Raw genomic sequence first — 16,474 nt, 5'->3', positions numbered from 1 at the left:
TGCTGCTGTCTTTCTGTTCCATTTGTGCTGAGCAGAAGAATGGGGATATTTTTTGCACCTTTTGGGAAAGGGGAATGTTTTTACTCCAGGGAAACTTGCTGCGATGAAAGGATGGAAAGGAGAGCTCAACGTGAACTCTGCCCTGCCTTAAATCTATTTCCAGTGGGCAGCACCTGGAGAGGGAAAGCTGTGGATAGCCCAGATCCTTGGGAAGGTGAGGAGCAGCAGAGGTTGTGCTCCAGCTGGGGTTTAAAGCCAGCCTTTGATGCTCATCCTGCAGAAGGTCTCAGCTTCCTCACACTCTGCCACCAGCCACTGGAAAATGAGGGGTTTTTCCTGATGTTTAGTCAGAATTCCCAGTGCTGCTCCTTGTGCCTGTTCCCTTGGCTTTTTCCTGTGCCTGCTGGGGAGGGTCGAGGTGTGTCCTCTCTCACCCTCTCAAATGGGGTGACAACGCTTTGCTGACAGAAAAGCCAAATCCTGCCTCTCTTTATTGCTGTTTTCCCCTTTTCCTTAGGGTTAAACCCCCATAATCATCAGTGAAATAACGGGATTTTAGAACATTTGCTTTGCCTATACCTTAAACAGCAGGAGAGGAAAGATCCTGCAAGGCTGAGGAAAGACCCTACAAGGTTCTGGTTTTGGTGACTTTGTGACAGTTTTTAGTTCTCCCTCTGAATTCCCACATCTTGCTGGACTTGTGTCCATTCCATGCAGCCCATCCCTACAACTGAGCCCGCTGGCAGAGGAAAAGGAGGAATAAATAAAAATCCTCTGGATGGATCCAGGCCGGTTATTGATAGCAGGGGGCTCCAAAGAAGTGGAGAACATTCCAGGAGGAGCAGCCAGGAGCAGGAGCCCTGGAGCTGGGGCTGGGAGAGCTCAGGTGAGGGGAGAGGGGGGTGGGAGCCGTGGAGGGGCCCCAGAGAAGTCCCTGGCCGTGCCCTGCTGCTCCCTGCGTTCATTCCCTCGGAGCAGCCGCGCTCGGGAGCGTTGGGCTCTTGTTCATCTTCCTGATGCCATCTGCTTTCCTGGGTGGGAGGGAGGAGCGGGATCCACTCCAAGCTGCTCCAAATGTTTTTCCCTGGTTGAGGCTGAGGTTCAGATGTTCATGTGCAGCTCCTGACGCCGTTCAGCGGCGCTGGCAGGGCTGGGCTCGGGGCAGCCCTGATCCAGGTGGATCCAATGGAGCTGGGTCACCTCTGGATGGGGCTGGAAAGCTCTGGGGTCGCTGCTGCATCCAGAGGCAGTGGAGCTGTCCCTGAATTCCTGTGCTGCATGCCCAGTGTGTTCTGTCTGTATGGACTGAATGCTCCCTCCTCAGCTTTTTTCCCAGCCCTACCCCACCTCTCTCTGTTCCCACATCTCCGTGACCATCTTGACTGCTGCTGATTTTTCATTCCTTTTTGGATTCTCTCACGTCCCACCCCAAATTCTCTTTACTTTCCCTCCACTCAAACAGTGGCCAGAGCCCTGATCTTATTCTTCCTCTTTTTCTGATCCCTGTCCTCATTTTCTGATCCCTGTATTTTTTTTTCCATAGGCATCTGACACTGAGCACAGTGAGATTCCTTTTTGATTTTCTTTCCCAGTTTGCAGTTTTCTGCCTTTAAATCAGTGAATCTCACCACAAAGCTGAGCCTGGGAAACTGAGAGGAGCTTCTGGATGCTTTTTCCTGGTTTTTTTTTTTTTTGGTTTTTTGCAGTGGCTCCTGCAGGAGAGTTTTCTGCAAGTGCCTCCCTTGAGTGACAACACTGGAAAACTGTCAAAGGCTGGGAGGTGGGAATTGTGGGGATTGAAATCCCTGCAGCACTTACAGCTCGATCCCAAAATCCTGCAATGCTTTGGGACCTTAAATCCCATCCCATTCCATGGGCAGGGACACCTCCCACTGTCCCAGGCTGCTCCGAGCCCAGTGTCCAGCCTGGCCTGGGGCACTGCCAGGGATGGAGCAGCCACGTTCCTCTCAGGGATCCTGACTCCCCGCTCAATGGGTGGCTGTAAAACAATTCTGTTCTTAGGAAAATCCTTTTCTTTCTCCTAAATTAAGTCCCGATAGGATGAGTTTGTCTTTTTCAAGGCTGTGGAGGGATTGAATTTTTATTTTGCCACCGGAGAACTCAGAGAAAGGATGTGTTTAATTAAATATTAACAAAATCCTCTCTGAGTTGTAAGAGCTCAGTACCTGCAGTAAATCAGTAAATTGCCTTGGAGTCACCCAGCTCCGAGGACTTTAATGGACATAATTCAGTGTATTTTGGGTTGGTTTTACTGGTTTTGGAGGTGACATCCCCATCCCCACAGGAGCTCTTTCCACTGCCTCCTCCAGGTCTCCCAGAGAGAATCCACATGGACTGAAAAGTGACAGAGTGTCTCAAAACTGAGAAATTACCAATCTGTTAGAAATGTTTCAATAGAAATGAGCATAAAATAGAATAAAAACATTGATAATATAATCTAAGAATAAATAAAGTGTTTTGGCAATAGCCAGAGAAAATTGTCAGATGCCAAGGAGTACTGGAGGAGGAACTGGGGACCTCGTGCTGCTGTGGGGACACCGATCCACATTTTTATTTTTCAACATTATCAGTAGAAAGGTGGCTGGGATAATTTAAATGGAAATAAATTGATGGAATAGTCAGCTGTCCAATGAATTTAGAAAAGCTTCAGGAAAAGCCTCAGTTCCTCTGCTGGCACTGTGGGAATGACAAACAGGAATTGTTCAGTTTGGCTCTGGGGGAAGATCTGGGAAATATTTGGTTGGTGCAGTTCAAAAAACCGAGTTAAATCTTTATAAAATGCACCCATTTGAAGGCTTTGCTCTGGAACAGGTGAAATCCTAATATTGGCAATTCCTGTCAGAACTGACCTGAGTTTTGTAAACTGGGATTTGGAGAATATTGTAACAACATTCCAGGTGTTGCTGGGAATGTTGTGGCTGCAATTCCAGGCAGACCTGGGCAGAACCCTCCGGATTTATTTGGATGAGTGGTGGCTTTGCTTTGGTTTGTAGTTGTCCAAACAATTCAATATTTGGTACCTGCTGCAGAAAATGTCCATAAAATCCTCATTCAGCCCAGGATGGGAAATTCCCTGTTTCCCTTCCCCCTGGATTACAGCTCCTTGCCTTTGGGCCAGGCTTGAGCTCCTTTTCTGGAGTCACCAGAGCAGGTTGTAAATGGAAATTTGGTGGTTATTTATAAGCTGCTGCCGAAAAGCAAAAGCCCAGAGGCTCTCAGTGCCTGTACCCAGCTAAGGCTGAATCCAGCAGGTGGGTGGATGGTAAATTTATCCAAGGGTTTTGTCCGTGTTCTTTTAATCTGGCTCCAGGCTGTGGCTCTGGACATCCAGCACTTGTTGGGATTGCTCTGGGGAGGAATCTCAGCCTAAACTAAATGAGCTGAGACAAGGAAAATCCTTCTGTTTTGTCAGAGTGCTTAGGATAAACAGGGGAAATAATGAAAAAAACCCCACAGCACATCATTGTGGCTGAATGAAAAGGATGTGCCAAAGCCTTCCTGAGCTGTTCTGTCCACAGCTGCAATTCCCAAAGCTCTGCTGTTCCCTTCCCTTAGGAATCCAGCCCTCCTATTCCCAGAGTGGAACAATTTGGTGCAGTTCTGGTGGCTGAGCCCAGTCTACAACGTGCACGATAAAATTCTCTTGAGAAAGTCATTGCTAAGATTGCATAATTGGGCATTAAAGTTCTGATTATACTTTCCAAACTCTGGGACTTTGTTAAAAACCTGACATTCCAAAGCACTGAATTTCAGTGTTTGACAGCTCAGCTGTGAGAGTTTTTTACAGAACATTTGTACCAGAAGAACAGCATGTTAATTGCCTAAAAAAAAAACTGGGACAGATTAATCATGGAGCAGGATAGTTGGGAGAATGTAGTTCTAGAGCCCTCTGCTGATGGATTTCCTCATGGAAAGGGTGGCCAGGCTTTGGAAGGGGCTGGAGTGGCCATCTCTGGAGGTGGCACTCAGTGACAAGGTGGGGATCGGGCACAGCTTGGACTCGATGATCCTGGAGGGCTTTTCCACCCTCACTGAGATTCTCCTGGGATTCTCCAACCATCCAAGCAGACATCCTTCCTTCCTCCCGCGGTTCTGTGGTCAAGATGACCCCGAGATCATAAAAAGTCTTTTTCTCCCAGCCCCGCAGCCAAAGAAGTCCAGATGTGTCGGTTTTGCTTCTCAAGGTTGTTTATTTTATCTGTAACATTCTCTCTCTGCCCTGCCGAGCTCTGTCCAGCAGCTCGGCCATGGCATTCTGTCTGCCCTCTAGGGATGTGTTCACATTTTATACCAAAAACTACATGCACTTTATTTACTATTAATTCCCAATACCTATTGCCTATGTTGGACAGTGTGTCTCTGCTTAAACCAATAAAAAGTGTCACCATCACAGTGAAAGGTGGAGGGCAAGAAGAAGGAGAAGAACAAAACACGTCCAAATCCCTCCATCTTGCCTCCTGAACCCCATTCTAAAAAACCCCAAAATTCTACTTTTTCACCCTGTGTTACATTAACTCAAACCCTTGTGACCTGTAAATCTTCACACAGAGTTGGCAGCTTTTCCCACGGGCTAAAATGGAAGCCACAGGTGTTTTTGACTTGGTGCCAAGGTCTCTGAGCCCCCTGCCAGGGTCTGGAGCCAGCCAGGGCAGCCAGAGGGATGTGCTGGGTTCCCACACCTTTCCATGATGTCCTTGAACATTCTTGCCATTATCCTGCTCCTGAAACACTCTGGAGGTGTTCCAGCTGAAATATTGGAGGGAGCTCTGCGTGCAGCATTTGGAGAGTGACCAGCCCGAGCTGGTAATTTGGAGAAGGAGTTTACAGCCACAAACTGCTCATTGTTTTATTCTTTATTTTTGATACGTTGTTGTTAGAAGTGGAAGCTGGGTGTGTGTCACACAAAAAAATCATGGAATCGATCTCCTGAGTGGGAAGGCACCCACAGGGATCATCCAAGTCCAACTCCTGGCCCTGCACAGGTCTCGTTTATTGTTCCTGAGATATTTGAAGCAGAGAGAGCTCTGGTAGGGCTTTGTTTTCTCAGATCTATGAAGGCAAGGCTTCCGGGCACAATCATTTCCTTGGGAAAGGGAGGAGCTGTCCTGGAGCTGCCCTGGGATCTCCCATTTTCCTGTACGAGGGCAGCTGCTCTGGGGGTGACTCTGACAACACCAGGGCAAGGGTTGGGAGCCTCCCGTTTCCAGAGCCAGGCAAGGAGGGGATTTAACTTCAGCCAGAGAGGCTGAGCTGAGTTCTGAGTTCTGAATTCTGAGTTCTGAAAATTCCAAATTCAACCCCCTTTGATGGGGGACCTGGCCCTGACAAAACTTGTTTAAACCACAAAAGAGCAGGAGGCATTGGAGCATTAGAACCCAGGGTATGGGAAGGAAGTGAGGATGTGCCAGCCACAGGTTTCCTCAGGGAAGGGAAATTTCAAGGAACCACTTGTCAGTGAGGCATTTTATGAGGGAATATTCGCTGGGCAACCTGGGGCTGCCCCTGGATCCCTGGCAGTGTCCCAGGCCAGGCTGGATGGGGCTTGGAGCAGCCTGGGACAGTGGGAGGTGTCCCTGCCATGGCAGGGGTGGCACTGGGTGGGATTTAGGGTCCCTCCCATTCCAGGATTCCACGCTATGCACTGAAATACAGAGGAGACAGGCTCAGGAGTCCCTGGATAATGGGGTGTTTATGGAGATAAATGTCAGGTTTAATGTAAAATCATTTTCTCATATTTGAGCAACCAATTTTCATGACTGCTTGTGGGAATTGTGCCTTTGAGATTTCCCTGGTGCTGACATTCCCTGTACAGCCTCAGGCTTTGGCGTTCCCAGAATCCCATTTACAAGCAGCCATGGAAGCATCTTCCAGCACTGCAGCCACAGCCAGGGAAGGGAAGGACAAAGGACAAAGAGGAAGGGTGGACAGCACAATGGTTTGTGCTTTTTTTTTGCCAAAATATAAAGAGCAGAGTGAGCAGGGAAAAGTTTTTAGTTGGGAATGAGCAAGGGGAAGAACTAAATCGATGTTTGTGCAGGTCAGTGGAATGTTTCTGTAGGAATTCCTAGAAGAGAGGGTAATTCCACAGTAAAGAAAGGATAATTCCATAGGACAGAAAGGCAGGAAATAATTGTGAGGGTGCAGAACTTTAAACCCAGCTGTAGAGAGTTTGGGGAGATCAGGGAAGAGGGTGGGAGCCAGAGGAGGGGTCTGGGGGTGGGACCTGTGCTTGGAATGGGAAGGGGATGTGTGGAGGGAGGGAATCCAGGAGCATTGGGATGGGAAGGAAGGAGAGGATGGCCCAGGTGAGAAGTTGTTGCTGGGGAATAACGAAGAGCAAAGAAGGTAAATGAAAGCTGGGAAATAGTGGGAATATCCATAAAATGTCCATAAGAATGGGCACCTCATGGGATAGAAACTCTCAAGGTACAGTTGGGGGGGGGGGTGGCAGAAAATCGGGCAGAGGATCAGAACTGGAATTTTAATGGTTCAAAAATCCCTGCTTTGTTCAGAAAGGAAAAGGTTCTGGGACTGGATGGGAACATTTCCCACGCTGAGGGAGCCACACATTTTCCAGGCGGTTTGCTGCGTGCATTCCAGAGATTTGGGAAATACAGAAATGAGCTTGAATCTCCAGTTTGGAACTTCAGTAATACCTGCTCCAGTGGGAATGTCCCATCCCATGGGAGAGAGGCAGGGAAAGGTCCCTCATCCCTCAGGACAAGAGGGACCCTGAGGGGCTGGAGCGTGTCCAGGGCAGGGAATGGAGCTGGGAAGGGTCTGGAGCCCCAGGAGAGGCTGAGGGAGCTGGGAAGGGGCTGGAGAATCCCTGAGGGAGCTGGGAAGGGGCTCAGCCTGGAGAAAAGGAGGCTCAGGGGGCCCTTGTGGCTCTGCACAGCTCCTGACAGGAGGGGACAGCCGGGGGGGTCGGGCTCTGCTCCAGGGAACAGGGACAGGAGGAGAGGGAACGGCCCCAGGCTGGGCCAGGGCAGGCTCAGGGTGGAGATCAGCAGGAATTTCCCCATGGAAAAGGGGGTCAGGGATTGGGAGGAGCTGCCCAGGGAGGTTTGGAGTGCCCATCCCTGGAGGTGCTCAAGGAACGTGTGGATGTGGCACTTGGGGACCTGGCCAGGGCTGCTGGGTAACAGCAGAACTCGCAGATCTCAGAGATCTTTTCCAGCCTTAGCAACTCCAGGGTTCTGTGATTCCACGCCTGTGCAGAGGGTGAGCTCTCACTGCAGTCAGAGCTGGCACTTTTAGTTAAAACTCCCTGTCCTGGCTGCAGTCTGTGGTTCCCATTCCCCTCCCTGGCACTGCCAGCCCAGCAGAGTGCCCCCCCTTTTCCTGCTGCAGTCCTGCTAAGCTGATCCGTGTGTCAGGAATAATGCAGCTGGATTGTGATGGGAACCACTGGGGATTCTGTAGGAACCTGTGAGGAAGAAACCCAGAAGTTTTGTTGTTCCTACTTAAATCCCAATTTGTTTCCGTGGTGCCTTCAGCAGGTAAACGATGTTTTCTCTGCTGTTCCTTTGGAGAGCACTTCCAGCCATTGCTCCCTAAAGCATCAAATAAAGCCCATTTCATCCCAAATTTCACAGCACATCTTCTCCTAAACGGAAGGATTACTTCACATAAAAGCTGTGACACATCAAAGATCCAAGCAGAAATGTAAATTCCCTGATTTCCAGACAGCACACTTCCCCAAGAAATGTCTCTTGTTTATTGGGATTCTCTCCTGCTGAAATGTCTGCAGGCTGAGCTGTCAGAGTGATTGGAATTTCTAGCAATTAACGGCATAATGATTAATTTTCAACATGTGCCACTAATGTGCAACAAATTACTGGAATTCTGTCACTTTTATAAAAAGAATCCGGGGTTTTCCTTGAGGTTGTGCAAGAAGTGTCTGTAGGGAGAACAGGACACAGATCATTGATAATCAAACCAACCCCAACAGCTGCTTTTGCTGTCACTAAAATGCCTTTGCAATTGGAGTCATCATCATCTAGGATTATCCAAAACCATTTACTCAGAAAAGCTCCTTCAGGTAGGAATTTCAAGGAAGGAATTTGGGAATTTCGAGGCAAGGCCAATAGTAACCTTTGGAATCAATGAATATCTTATCAGAAAAGATAAAGGTTTGCCTTTTTATCCCAAAGGTGTAAGGTCTGGGCATTCAAAACTGACACTTGGTAGAAAGAATTACTCAATTTTACTTCACCCCTTTTCTGCACCTTTCCCAGATCTCAAGGTGTTCATGTCTCCAGGGACCTCCCAGGACTTGCAGCAAAGCCAGGGAAACTTCCCCTCATTAATATTCCCGGGAGACAAAAGCTGAAATCTGATTTTTCATGCTTGGTTATTTTATTTTAGGATTAGCCAAATCTGAATGTGAACCTGAATGCAGACCATTGTAATGGGGACATAATGAAGAGCATTCAATTACCAGCATTAAATGGCATTTCTGGAGGAGATATGCTGCTTATCTGGGAATTTCTGAGCAGGAAAACAATTCAGATAATATTGCACACCCCTCTCTTTGATAAGACCTATTCCCCTTTGGAAGCTCCCTAATCATTCTGTTATTGTGACTTTAGAGCCAGGGTTCCTTAATCTTTTAGGAAGGTTAATGAAGACTGTTACCAATGGCTTCTACAACCAGAATAAATCCCTAATTTTGCATTTCCAATCAGGAGCAGAACAGGGACATTCCCTCCTGCCTCACCTGGCTCAGGGGGGGAGTTTGGGACAAAATGCTTCTTGTTTCTAAACAGGGTGTGGAAAAGTGGAACTTGGATAAAGTGGAGAGACTTCTAGTGGAGAATCCCAGGATTCCTGAGGCTGGAAAAGCTTTCCAAGGTCTCTGAGCCCAACCTGTGACCAATCCCCTCCGATGTTTTTTTGGGACATCGAAGATTCCACCCTCCCTGCCATGGCAGGGACACCTCCCACTGTCCCAGGCTGCTCCCAGCCCTGTCCAGCCTGGCCTTGGGCACTGCCAGGGTTCCACAGCTGCTCTGTGCACCTGTGCCACCCTCCCAGCCAGGAATTCCTTCCCATTATCCCACCTATCCCTGCCCTCTGGCAGTGGAAAGCCTTTCCCTGCGTCCTGTCCTCCTTGCTCCATCCCTCTGCTCATCCCGGGCTCTCTGCAGCAGCTCCAGCTCCTCCCTGTGCTGGGACAGGGCTGGGGCACTCTGCAGGTGGGCTCTCACCTGGGCACAGGGGCAGCACCCAGGCTGGGGGTGCTCCTTCCCCTCGGGATGTCTCCTGGGGAAATCAAGATTGCTCAGGAGGAGCGACGCTGCTTTTCAGGCAGAGAAAAAGCAGATTGCACCTCATCAGGGGCCTCTTCTGAATGGGAAAATGGGGAGGAAATGCCAAACAGCAGCAAGGACTGATGTCAGAGCTTACATAAGCACAATTCCCGTGTCACAAGTACGGGATTACAGCTGGAGACAAAAGTTTGGGATGAAGAACACAAAGTAGAGGTAGTGAGAGTTACACAACTCCCAGAGCAAAGAAACAAAGTGCTGAGAACTCCCGGCGTTCCTGCAAAGCCAGTGCCCACAAAGCTGCAGCTCACAGAAAGGTGAGCAGCAAATTTCAAACCCAAAATCTGGATGAGGAGGTGGCAGAGCTGTAGAAAGGTTCCACGTGGTTGTTAGTGCAGAGAGAACCTTCCTCCGTTCCTTCAAGGCTCTGAATTATTAACAGGGTTGTGTTTCTAATTGAAACGTGGTGCTGGAAATGAAGATGGCTCCGAGGGCTTTGAAGTTCCCTAATTATTGCAGTGACCCAGACTGCAACTGGACACTGGAAATCAGCCAGGCAGCCCACAGAATTAATTAAAGGGAAGAAAGGAAACATAAGTGGATTTCTGGCCAGTGGCAGGAGAATATCTGTGGGGGAAAGGCTTTGGACTGAAGGAAATTTGAGGGTTGTTTTCTTTTTTAATTCCAACCTTAAGCTCAGCTTTGTTCCATTTCTTATGTGTAGTCCCCGTTATCAAATCTCTTTTGGCAGAGAAAATGTAAATTCTGGGGTGTTGGAACAAACTGGGAAATTCCCAGTGCCTTCCTTAGGTCAGAGGAGGGAGCAGCTGCCCTGGAATCCCCCAGGAATCCTGGTTAATGCTCCAGAAAGGGCTCCTGCTTTCCAAACAAGTCTTTTACAGGACTTGGAGAAAAGAGGGATGTGCTTTAAAGAAGGGGAGGTTTAGATTGGCTTCTTTGTTGGAGACTTAGATGGGACACTGGGAAGGAATTCCATATTAATGGTGTTGATTGTGCTGCTAAAAGAGAAAGAAAACAGGAGCAGAAAAACCATCCCTTGTGTGAGATGTGTGACAAAGGAGGCACTGAGGAGAATTCCCTGCTGCTCTGGAAATAATCCCTATTTTCTGAACCCTCTGGCAAATGTTTTACTGCTCATCCCAGCCCTGCCACGCTCCCATCCACACTTCCAGGTTCTTGGTTTTCAGCATTTCTCAGTAAGTTTCTAGCTCTGCCAGATCCCCACGACTGGGATTTCTTGGAGTTTTCTGAGTGAAATGGGAAGGGCAGGAGGGGTTTGATGTTTGCTGCCCGGTCAGACAGCTCAGGCTGGCCCCTGAGAGCCCAGAACCTGCTGCCTTTGGACCTGGTTGGATTTTGGCTCTGCTTTTTCTGGTTATTTGTTGAATTTTGGCTCTGGCTGTGGCACTGCAACAACTCCCTGAGGTACCAGCACTTCTGTGAAGCGTTCCGTGCAAAACTTGTTTGGGAGAAAAATTAAATCCATCATTAATGTATCCTGCAAAACAGCAAATTAAGAATTGATTTATCCTGCCAATCACACAGAGGCCACTTCTGGAGATCTTTGTAGCAGCATTTTCACCACCTCTGCTCTGCAGCCCCTGCTGGACTCTTCAGGAGATCCCAGAATTCCAGAATGGCTGGGCTTGGAAGGGATCTTAAATTTCATCCCATCCCACCCCTGCCGTGGCAGGGACACCTTCCACTGTCCCAGGCTGCTCCTGGGACACTTTTAGGGATCCAGGGGCAGCCACAGCTTCTCTGGGAATTCCATCCCAGCCAGGAATTCCTTCCCAAGACATTTGGAATGTTGGAATTTGTTGAGCTGTTTCATCCCTTCCTTAATTCAGCCCGGTGAACCTGCAGCAGTTTTCTCAGACTTTCCAGCAGGTGAGGGAAATGTCTTCTCCTGTGACTCCTGATAAACAGGGATTAGTGTTTTCCTGCACAAAAGGTGCATGAATTGAGAAGGGATTGTAATTTATTGTAATTGATTTCCATAAAGCTCCTGTTTTCCTCAGATGAAGGAGTTTCTTTATAAGACAATAAACTGCAGGAACTGCTAATGAGCTGCTTGCTGGAGCTGAAAAGGAGCAGGTTATTTTATGCTGCTTTCCTCATTTATCTGTCTTTATTCCAGAAATAATCTGATTTTTGAGCTCTTTTGGAGGCTCTGATCTTCCTGTGTAATGTGTGACGTGGGGCAATGACCTCAGGACTCGGCTGTGGGGAATTTTAGTTCTTAAATGGGGAAAAGCACCGAGCTCTGGTGCTTCCAGGGGGAGTGGAAGAGGGATGAGGAACCCCTGGCAGGGATCAAGGAATGGATTGAGCTGCTGTGTCCCTGACTCAGCTCAGTCAGGGGGTGGCTCCTGGGCTGAGCCTTTTCCCCCAGCAAGCACCAGCCCCAAGGAAAGGATCTCTGAACATCAGGACAGAGCAAAATGTAGGGAAGGAAAGTGTAATTACCAAAGCTGGAATTAGTCCAGGGTAGGAATTAATAATGCTGAAATTAATAAAATGTTTAATTACCACGAGCCCACAGGGTGTGAAATTCTACTCCTTTCAACCGTGGCCCAGGTCCTGCCATTCCATACTGGTGCTTGCTGCAAAAAACTTACTTTGCTTCTTTGGACTAATTTAGTGCATTTTTTTTTCCTAACTATAACTCAAAATCTTGGAAGTGGTTTGGAAAATGGGAGTTGAAGGTTGAGCCCTCCTCGCCTTTGTGGTAAATACGTTTCAGGACAGCCTGGTTTATCCAGAATGTTGAAGTAACTGCTAAAGGTGTCCAGGATGGATTTAGGGACTGCTTGACGTGCTCCAAATCCACTTTTGGAGCATTCCCTCCATCCTGAAGTGGTTTTGTTCCACAAGGAGTAGGGCACTGTGTAAAGTTACTCACTGAGTTAGGGGTGCCCACGCACGCTGGGGGTGAGGGAGGGTCTGCACTACTGGGATTGAGGGTGGGAGAAGTTTGGGAAAACTTCCTGGATGTGTATTTTAGTGCAGGAAAGGGAATTGGTTTTGCTAAATCCCCTCTTGGAGCTTCCAGCAGAGCCTGGTGGCACAGGAGGAGCAGGAATGGTTTGGGATCGCTCTGTAGCCAAGGGTTCCATCCCTGCTTTCCTCAGCTGCTGCAGGAGCCCGTGGGAGCAGCTGTGGGAGCTCTGCTGCTGTGGGGGATCTGGGGATAATGCCCATTTCCCATGGGAATCACACCCAGGTGCCAGGACTGGGCCAGGGACCGGCCTTGGCTCTGAGCTTCCATGGATGGCTTTGGATTCTGTGCCTTCCCATTTTCCCGTGGAAGCCAGGCTTGTGGCTGGGCTTGGTGTGTTCCCTTCCACCGCAGAGCAGGGAACAGCTGCAGGGTCCAGGGTTTCCCATTGCACTCCAAATCCCACCTTCCCTTTCCAGCAAGGTGCCGCAGACGCACGCTCCGGATATCCCTGGGGAGAGCTGCTTTTAACGAGCTGAAATCCTGAGGGTAATTCCCAAGAACATTCCCCCGAAACGCTGCTGAAATCCCGTTTTTCCTCCCTTTTCCCCTCAGTATGCTGCTTGGAGATGACAAGCAAAAGGAAGCTCATCGGCCGCCTGGTGCCGTGCCGGTGTTTCCGCGGGGAGGAGGAGATCGTCTCCGTGCTGGATTATTCCCACTGTGGCCTGCAGCAGGTGCCAAAGGAGGTCTTCAACTTCGAGAGGACCCTGGAGGAGCTTTACCTCGATGCCAACCAGATTGAGGAGCTTCCCAAGGTAATCCATGTCCTGCTGGGGTGCCAGGGCAAAGCCTGGGATGTGCGCCCGGCTCTGGGGCTGCTGGAGCTCCTGGGGACAGGTGGAGATGGGGGCTCCAGGGATGTTCCTTGGAATCAGGAGGAGATTGGGACTGGGAGGAGAAGGGCCTCCTGCTCCTTCTTCACAGCACAGGAATGGGGTAGCTTGGAACCTGAAACTGGGAAAAACATTTCTCCAAAAGAAACGGTTTTGGCCCTGGAAATTCCTCTGGTATCCAGTACGTGGATCAGGAGCCACCACTGGCTTTGGATCCTCTCCATCCCTGCTTTTCCTTCAGGATCAGCCCTTTATCCCTGTGGAATATTCTTGGGAATGCCAGGGCTGTCCTCCCTTGTCAGGACCAGCCCTTTATCCCTGTGGGACATTCCTGGGAATTCCAGGGCTGTCCTCCCTGTCAGGACCAGCCCTTTATCCCTGTGGGACATTCCTGGGAATTCCAGGGCTGCTCTCCCTGTCAGGACCAGCCCTTTATCCCTGTGGCACATTCCTGGGAATTCCAGAGCTGCTCTCTCTGTCAGGACCAGCCCTTTATCCCTGTGGCACATTCCTGGGAAATGCCAGCTCTCCAAGCAGGAGTTTCATAACTGCCCTGAGATCATCCAAGCCATCCTTCCCGTGTAAAACTCCCCTTCTGGAACCTTCCAATCCCTTCTCCTGCTGATCAGTGTTTGCTATAAGGAATTAAAAGTTACTGCAACCAAAATGTTCTGGAAACAAAGGAGGGAAAGGTGGAGAAACCAATTAATGGCAGGTGCAGGCTCCATAATGAAGCATGAAGGAATGGGATCCAGGCCATAATGGAATTTTTCTCCACAGTGATGAAAGATGCTTACAAATCTTTAATTAAACACTGCTTCATTCTCCGTCATCTCACAGCAAATTTCCCGTTTCTGCTGCGCAGAGACTTTGTCAAAATTCCATTTACAAAAGTACAAAATGGGCTTTTTCCAAGCCATGGGGTTGCTTTGCTGGGATGTGATGGTTCATTGCTTGAGAGGTCTCACTCCATGGAGGAATTCTGCACAGATGGTGGGGCAGGGCCACCAAAATCCCTTTATTTTCATGGAAAAATGCTGTGGAGAGCTGCCTGAGCTCTCCTGGAGACACAGCACAGAGCCAGCTGGGTTCTATCCCCAGAAATCCCAAATGGATCCTGGGGAGAACCTGCTCAGGAAACCCTGAGGTCCCATCTTCTCCTCTTCTTCCTTTTCTTTCTGCTTCTTCCTTTTCTTTCTTCTTCTTCCTTTTCTTTCTTCTTCTTCCTTTTCTTCCTTTTCTTCTTCCTTTTCTTTCTTCTTCTTCCTTTTCTTCCTTTTCTTCTTCCTTTTCTTTCTTCTTCTTCCTTTTCTTCCTTTTCTTCTTCTTCCTCTAATAGTGATAATAATAATAAATTCCCTTCTTTTCCTTCTGCTACTGAGGAATATTTGAAGTGTCTCATTTAGGGAGGGATTTTTGGGGTATTTGGGCTGGGCCTCTTGGAATGATCGAAGTGTTTCAGAAAGCAAAAATATCAGAGCAAGGTGCCAGAATCCTGTATGGAAAAAATGCAGACCAAAGGGAAGAGGTCCAAAAATGCTGAAACTGGGATGAAGGTGATAATTTTAATTTAGAGTACATCGAGTTTAACATGATCTTGGCCATGTGGAAGGGAAGATTAATGGCAGTGTTAATAACCTTCATCAGTTTTTGTCTTAAGCCTTTATTAATTGTTACCAGGAATTCAACAGCTGAAATAATTCCTTTATCAAATTTTCTGCTCGAGGTGTTTTTGCTGCAGAGCTCAAGGCTTTTTTTTTTCATCACTGAATTAGTATTCCAGGAGAGAAAATGCCTTTTTTCCCCCATGAAACTGGCACTGTATTACTTAACATGAACTTTTGTGTTATACATTAAATTCTACCATTCTCTCCTCCCTCTGTAAATGTATTTTCAAATAATTTACTCCAGAGGAAATTTTTGGTCATTTTCTGTTCTTTGCCAAATATTCTGTGACCCTGATATTACAAAATTCTTTTGAATCAAAACTCTTGATCATTTTTTTTTTATTTAATGAGGAAACAACTTAGTTAAGTCCAGCTCTACTTTAATTTCATGTGATGCTCTAGAGTCCAGTAAATTATTTTACATTGATGCCTTAAACTCGTTCTGCCTGATTTTATTTTTACTTTCCATTTTAGGTATCATAATGATGATTCTTTTCCTGCTGATTTTTAGTACTTCATTTCTTGTATTTCTCTGGTTTATTAAGGATTTACAAGATGTTTTTATACTTCTAACTCTCTTTTCTGGCTAAATCCAGCAAAGTCTTTTTATTCTCTTTGCCTTTGACTTCATTCTCCTGCTGCAAAAAAACCTTTATTTGTATGAGTCAAGTGAATTGATGACTAATAAAGGGAAAATTGATCTGGATGAGAGTGGAGTCATTGGAATCAGCATCCAGAAAAACATGAGTGGGCTGGAATTCTCCCCAGAGGTGCAGAATAAAACCCTGATTTCATAACTCAGAGCTTGGTAACATCACCTGGATTTGGTCTGAGAGGAATTAGAGTTGTTCATGGGCAGAGGGAATGATGATTCCAACAAAATCCTGATGGCCAGGGAGCTCTGGAAACTGGGAAAAACATCTGTTAAGCACCCAGTGGGTGAAAAAAAGGCAATTTTGGGACCTCATTCCCACATTCCATGTCTCATATTCCTTCTGGTGCAACAGCACTTCATGAAATCATTCCAGAGGGAAGATTTTTTATTGGGCTTCTCCCTCCAGCACTTCCAAAGTCTTGAGTGTGTCCAGGTGGGGTCAGAACTCTGAGTTCCCAGCTCTCCTCAGCTCCCAAAGGAATTCCTGGTGAAAACTGGGAATCCACTTCTATAAAATTGGAATTTGATGGAAAAATTAGAATTGAGTCCTGAATTTTGGGCAGGGATTTCAAGGAAGTATCCTTTGAATAATGCCAAAGCATTTTTTTGGATCTTGAGGATAATTACTTAATCTGAATACAGTCACAGTAATTTAAAATCTGCCATGAAATTTAATTATGAAATGAAATATTTTAATTTACCGGGAGGCACAAAAATTGGAATTTCTATGACAAATATGGAATGCACCAATAAATATAGATTATATGCAGTGATATCAGAATCACAAGATATTGATTGCAATGAATTTACAGCTTTTGGGTGTCCTTGAACATCCCTGCTCCCCATGACCTGCTCGTCCTATCCCTGCCAACCGTGGGAACGCCATCCCAAAAACCCCACTGGGAGGGTTGAACTCTGCTGTGGCCAACGGGGGTTTGTGCTGTTTGTGTGTCAGTAGCTGTGGGAGTCCAGCACATCCCTCTGGCTGCCCTGGCTGGCTC

General features: G+C 47.7%; 1 protein-coding gene across 4 annotated transcripts in view; it reads left to right on the top strand.

Moving 5' to 3' along the window:
• The window catches only part of LRRC7 (leucine rich repeat containing 7), a 105,291-nt gene that overhangs the window by 33,418 nt on the left and 55,399 nt on the right, over window positions 1–16,474 (top strand). For all 4 annotated transcript variants that reach the window (XM_053985276.1, XM_053985274.1, XM_053985277.1 and 1 more), the window contains exon 2: window positions 12,871–13,073. In XM_053985276.1, the coding sequence (XP_053841251.1) occupies window positions 12,871–13,073 (203 nt within the window). The remainder of the gene's footprint in view (window positions 1–12,870; window positions 13,074–16,474) is intronic.

Source organism: Vidua macroura, chromosome 9 (genome assembly GCF_024509145.1).
Source record: "Vidua macroura isolate BioBank_ID:100142 chromosome 9, ASM2450914v1, whole genome shotgun sequence".
NCBI lineage: Eukaryota > Metazoa > Chordata > Aves > Passeriformes > Viduidae > Vidua > Vidua macroura.
Note: the sequence above shows the minus strand (reverse complement) of the source record. Positions and strands in the feature narration are given on the sequence as shown.